The sequence below is a fragment of the Oratosquilla oratoria genome, chromosome 21, assembly GCF_046742065.1.
Source record: "Oratosquilla oratoria isolate Oo_2021 chromosome 21, ASM4674206v1, whole genome shotgun sequence".
NCBI lineage: Eukaryota > Metazoa > Arthropoda > Malacostraca > Stomatopoda > Squillidae > Oratosquilla > Oratosquilla oratoria.
The window spans coordinates 60,311,639-60,318,421 of NC_134797.1; the positions used below are offsets into that span (position 1 = coordinate 60,311,639).

Consider the following 6,783-nt stretch of genomic DNA (forward strand, 5'->3'; position numbering starts at 1 on the left):
TAATAATCAATAATAATGATGATGATAATAATAACAATAATAATAATAATTAATAATAATTGGCTAATGATGATAAAATAGTAATGATAATAATGATGAATAATGATAAGTGATAGTAATAATAATAGTAATATTAATAATGATAACAATAGTATTAATTATACTAAGTAGCAGTAACAGAACAATAACAATAGTAATGACAACAATAACTGTGATAATAAAAACAATGATAATGGTAATGATAACGATAATAAAAATAATAATGACAACAAAAATATTATAATAAAAATACTACTAAATATATTATTATAATAACAATGATAGTAATAGTAATAATAATTGTATGATGATAAGTTTACATTTTCATTATCGGAGAATCTAGCAATAACTGCCACAGGTCAATGATAAGAGTTGACTGTCCAGGAGGAGAGTTAATGAAGAGTAGTTTGCACATTTCTAAGCTTCTCTTCATTCTGAGTGTTTACGACTCAGCGGAAGCAGGTCTTGGGTGTTGAAGTCCTCAATGACCAAACCAACAAAATGTGCTTGGAGTTTGTTGCCTGTGAGTGTCGACTCAAGCAGGTAGCTGATCGATCCTTCTCATTGATGACGACTTCATTTCTTCGTCTCATTTCACTGTCATGTCGCCGATGTAGGCACATTTCCTTTGCCTGGGCTATTTCATAATAACAATTACCAGTTTTTCACAGTTTAGTATTATACCATAAATTTCACTTTAGATTCGGGATTCGTAGATTATGAAAAGGAAAAATGTAAAGACTACGGAACCCGGATTTATTCATACCAATGATAGTAATAATAGTAACAGTGATAATGATAATAATGATAATCGTAGTAATGATAATAGTAGAAATAATGGTAATAGTAATGAAGATAACAGTAATATTAATAATGATAATGATAATAGTAATGATAATAATAGTAATAATATCAATAATGATGATTATAATAATAATAATAATAATAATGATAATAATAATAATAATAATAATAATAATGATAATAATAATAATAATAATAATGATAATGACAATAGTAATAATGATAATGACAACAATAATAATAATAATACAATAATTGATGAATAATAATGATAATAGTAACAATATTGATATTGATAGTAATGATAAAAGTAATTATGATAATAAAAACAATATTAGTAATAATAGTAATAATGATAATAATAATAATTATTATAATGATAATAGTAATAATTATAATAATAATAATAATAATAATAACAATAATAATAATAGTAATGATAATAATAATAATAATAGTAATAATAATAATAGTGATAATGATAATAATAATAATAATGATAATAATAATAATAATAGCAATAATAATAATAATAATAATAATAATAATAATAATAATAATGATAATAACAATAATGAAAATAATAATAATAATAATAATAGTAATAATAACAATAATAATAATAATAATAATTAATAATAATAATAATAATAATAGTAATAGTAATGATAATAAAAGTAATAATAAAAGGTGAGGAGCCCCCCACTACGCCAGGAGGAGCTGAGTAGCTGATGGGAATCGGAAACAATTGCGGGATTCGAACACACAATTAAGCAAATGTGATACCAGCATGCTTCCGATGACGCCACCAGTTCACTAGTTCCCCACTACTACACCAGAAGGCGCTGAGGAGCTGATACGAATTGGCAAACAGTGCGGGATTCGAACCCACAACTGAGTGAATGCGGGGCCAGCACGCTTTCGATTACACAACAAAAATAATAGTAATAACAATGTTAATAATAATATCGAAGATAATGATGATAATGGAAATGATAACAATAGATATGATAATTATGATGATAATAATAATAATAGCAATAACCATTATTATTATTATCATAATTATCATTATTATTGTGTGACATCAATATTATTATCATTACCATTTTTATCATATTATTACTATAATTTTGATACAATTATTATCATTATCATTACCAGTATCATTATTAATATAATTATTACTATTATGTATTATCATCATTATCACTATTTTCATTATCATTAACATTATCAATAATATTATTATGATTATTGTTATTGTTATCATTATTATTGTTTTTTACTATTATTATTATCATTATTATTATTATAATTATTGTCAATATTATTATCAACATCTTTAATATTTTTATCATTATTATGATTATCATTGTTGATATTATTAACATTATTATTACTATTGTTATAATTATCACTATTATTGTTGTTATTACAATTATTATTATTATTATTATTAATCATAATTATCATTATTATTACTATTATTATTATCATTGCCATTATTGATAATTTTATAATAATTTTTATCATTATTGATATTATCATCATTAATGTTATCATTATCATTATCATTATTATCGTTATTATTCATTAATACTATTATCTTTATTATCATTATTGTTATTATTATAATTATCATTATAATTATTATAATATTATTATTATTAATTATTATTATTATTATCATTATTATTATTATCATTATTATTATTATTAATATTATTATTATTGACATTATTACATTTATCATCATTGTCTTTACTACTATCTTTCCATCTAATTATCATAAGACTATTTGAGAATGATGATAACATACCGTAAAAATATTAAAGTGATGTATCATTTTGGCTGGCTGGAGCATTAGTGCGACGCGTCGCCGTCTCCTCTATATTATCATACAATATACATACATACATACATACATTCATACATACATATATATATATATGTATATACATATATATGTATATACATATATATATATATATATTTGTATATATATATATATATATATATATATATATATTAGCATCAAGTCAGGTCCGGAAAGAACGTGGTTATCATAGTACAGGGAAGAATAAATACATTTCAATCATTTTGTTGCCTTTACATGCACTCAGATCTCTCTTTGCTCCATTCTCTCTGTCTCCCCCCTGCCCCCCCCCTCTCTCTCTTTATCTCTCTCTCTCTCTCTCTGTCTCTCTCCTTCACTTTCTCTCTATCGCGCGCGGGCGCGCTGCATTTCTCTGGTGATCTTGCGCATAAACTTTCTCTTTCGTGCTCAACTTTCTCTCTCCATCTCTCTCTCTCTCTCTCTCTATCTATCTATCTATCTATCTATCTATCTATCTATCTATCTCTCTCCCATACACACGCACGCACGCACTTTTATCTCTATTTCTGTTTATTATGAGAATAAAGGCTGTTCCCACCCACTCACCTTGTTGACACATGGACATGAATCCCGCTCGTGTCATAACTGTAGCTTCATGAAATAACTAGTCTTATTCTACGCACATTTTTTCAACGTATTTCACATTTTTTGTCAAAAAATATTTCAACTTTATAAAACTTAGGGCTAAATGGAATCGACGAAATACTGCGATTCCGTCGAAATCGCTTTCAGGATAAAAATAAATTGAGAAAAAATAAAGTTACCAACTAAAAACAGATGACCGTCTGGGTATGCAGAGACAACGCGCCCGTTACCCGTAGCTAGCGAGCCGAGCCTTCAGTGAGCGGCGTGTCGCGAGTTTGGGTTGGCAGGCACTTGGGGGGAAGGGGAGGGGAAGGGGTCGGGGAGGGTTTGTTAGGGGGGGATTTTTGGGATGGGGCAATAGGAACGTGCGGGCCAGCCAGCTGGCGGGCACGTATGAGGGGGGGGGGCGAGGGGAAGGGGGGACTTTAGCAAACAACTCCTGTTCCTCCGTCAAGAATTTTGACCAGGATGTCGTTACTCTTCGTGTTGATGATGGCGGCGCAGTTGCTGCTGCTATGACTTCTACTGCATCTGTCATCGCTGCAGACGTGGTGGCCTCTACCGGGAGTGTTAGTGAGACGGCTATATACAGGAGTAAATGGCGCAGCGCTCTAACGATACGGTTAATACTCGACGACACTTTCTTCCAGACGGAATAGAATAAGATAAAGTGGTCAGACGGTCCCCCGGCTGGACTGGACGGCATGGGGTTTGTGTGTGTGTGTGTGTGTGTGCGAGGAGCAGGTACGGGTGTAAAGCGAGACGCCCACGATTCGGCGGCCAGCGAAATCCTGCGCGGAGCCGCCCGTGCGCGCGCAGGTCGAGGGGGGGGGGGGGCGGTTGCAGGAGGAAGTCGAATTACCATCATCTAGAGAGGGGAGGGGAGGTCCTTTTTCTTGCTGGGGGGAAGGGGAAATGGGGGGCGAGAAGTTCCTCCGCTAGCGCGCCGGCAGAAAGCTGGACGACGCCCTCTTCTTCACCTCTTATTGGGCGGTTTAGGCGCGCTGTGAATCTGTATGTGTTTGGCCAGGTGCGCCTTCTGGCGGAAGCACTTGCCGCACAATTCGCAGTTGAAGGGTTTTTCCCCGGTGTGCGTTCGAATGTGGACGTTGACGCTGTATTTGTCCTTGAAGCCCTTGGTGCAGATGTGACAGAAGTGGAGGAGGCGCCCCTTGGAAGCGGGCTCATCGCCCGGTAACCTTTTCGTATATTTGCGCTTCTTGGGTTTCCCTTCCTTCGTCGTCGTGGCGGGAGCGGCCGTCGACAGTTTGGTGAAGGAGGCGTCGAGCTTGGTGAACTCCTCGCCGGGGGAGCCCCCGTAGTCATAGGCACTCGTGACGTAGACACCGTTGCTGCTGCTGCTGATGTGTGCGGAGCCCCCCATGCCCAAGGAGTCTGGCTTGTAGGGCGCTGACGACAGACTCGGCAGAGGGGTCATGTTCGTCATGAGGGTCAGAGTCTTCGTGTCGTTCTTGGCGACGCCGTGGAGGGACGTGCAGGGCGCCCCGCCCGGAGGTCCCCCGGGGCGTCTCACGGTGCCCCGAAGGGCACTTTCCAGTATCGAGGAGACGTCGTTGCTCTGTGTGGAGGGCGTCAAGTAGGTAAGCGGGGCTTGCACACTGCCATTTCCACCCCCTGCTGCTCCTCCCCCCAGGTAGGAAGCCGTCCCCCCGTCTAGACTCGTATCATCCACCATCGAGGGCAACCCAGGACCCCCTCCAGGGGAGTACACCATGGACTCGACGGCCGTGTCGACTAGCTTGTCGAAGTCGACGTGTTCCTGCGTGGCCGCGATAGGAGAGGCAGTGTCGTCCAAGGTGGTCGAGATGCCCGAGTCGCTGTAGGCGGAGGTGGCGCTGACGTAGGAGACGCAGTCGGAGGCCGGAGAACGATGGTTCTGGGACACGAGGCCGTCGTAGGGCTTCTCGTTCAAGATGGAGTTGAAAAGGTCGAGGTTGTTGTGGTCAGGCGCCGAGGGTGACGAAGACGTGTTGTGAGCGGCGTCGGAGGTGTCTGGCGTTGGTGCCACGGCTGAGGCGGAGGCTGAGGCCACCGACGCTGCTCCTGCAGCAGTTCCGGCAGCTGAAGAAGAAGGAGAGGAATCTGTGTTGGGGAAGGTGATGATTATGGGGTTGCCCATGGCGCTGTTGAGCACCCGCTCTGTGCTCCCCCCGCCACCGCCCCACATCTTGTCCCCCGAGTCTTTGCTCTTGTCCAGCATGGCGGCTTCCGTGTATGTCGGGTAGGACCACGAAGAAGGGGCGAGCACATCCCCAAGGGTCACACTCGTGTTGCTGCTGACCACCGAGCGGCCGACGATGTCCTCTAGCGTCGAGCCCCAGTCACCTCCGAGCGTGGTTGTCCCGAGGTCATAGTCGGCGCAGGAGACGAAGTCGAAGAGGTCGGTGCGGGAGAGGTCGTCCAGTCGCAAAGAGGGACTCACGTCCATGGCGCTGCGCCGGCTCGTGCTGAGACTTGTTGTGCTCCGCCACCTGTCGAAGAAAGAAAAGGAATCAATCCAGGCATCGAGATTGATGATGACACCCTTGGCGGCTAAGGAAACACAGCAAAAGATATTTGTACTGGACAGATATGGATTACTGTTGAATGAAGAATTGGCTAGTGAAAGAAAAACAGGCATTTTTTTTACAGATCACGACAATCAGTCATTCTATGTTAACAAAAAATGACCAACTCAAGTTCCGGATTTGGTGCAAACATAAGAAACTTGTTTTAGTTAATATGTGAACTGCTAACAACGTGAACACAAAATTATGACAATAACATTAATAACTATGATTATAATGATGGTTTTGATGGTAATTATGATGATAGAAATAATAATAATTCGGTTTAAAGTCGCAAACTCAGGATTACGACGATGTCACCTGGCGGGCGGAAGGCCTTTTTGAAGCAGCAAGGAATTTATTGGAGTCGTCTACCCGTACGTACTACTACCAACTCACTCCTAAGGCAGGACTCGATTCATCTCGACTCCGACCTTGCCCCTACAAATAATGATAATGATAATAATAATAATAATAATGATAATAATAATAATAATAATAATAATAATAATAATAATAATAATAATAATAATAATAATAATAATAATAATAATAATGATAATAATAATGACAATAATAATGATGATAATAATAATGATAATAATAATAATAATAGTAGTAGTAGTAGTAGCAGTAGTAGTAGTAGTAGTAGTAGTAGTAGTAGTAATAGTAATGATAATAATAATGATAATAATAATAATAATAATAATAATAATAATAATAATAATAATAATAATATTAATAATAATAATAATAAGAATGATAATAAACATAACTAACGAGCAACGTCTCCTGACAAAACATTGACCTCACCCTCCCTACAAACACATCACAACATCTGAAACTATACATGAATTCTCCCTGAGACCACTTTTCAATGAAGGTCAT

At 37.8% G+C, this 6,783-nt stretch overlaps 1 protein-coding gene across 1 annotated transcript; it reads right to left on the reverse strand.

The window, feature by feature from the left end:
• Positions 1 to 4,304: 4,304 nt before the first annotated feature.
• On the reverse strand, positions 4,305 to 5,777 carry LOC143037172 (uncharacterized). Its single transcript, XM_076205292.1, has one exon. The coding sequence runs from the start codon at positions 5,775 to 5,777 to the stop codon at positions 4,305 to 4,307; it is 1,473 nt and encodes a 490-aa protein (XP_076061407.1).
• Positions 5,778 to 6,783: the final 1,006 nt, after the last annotated feature.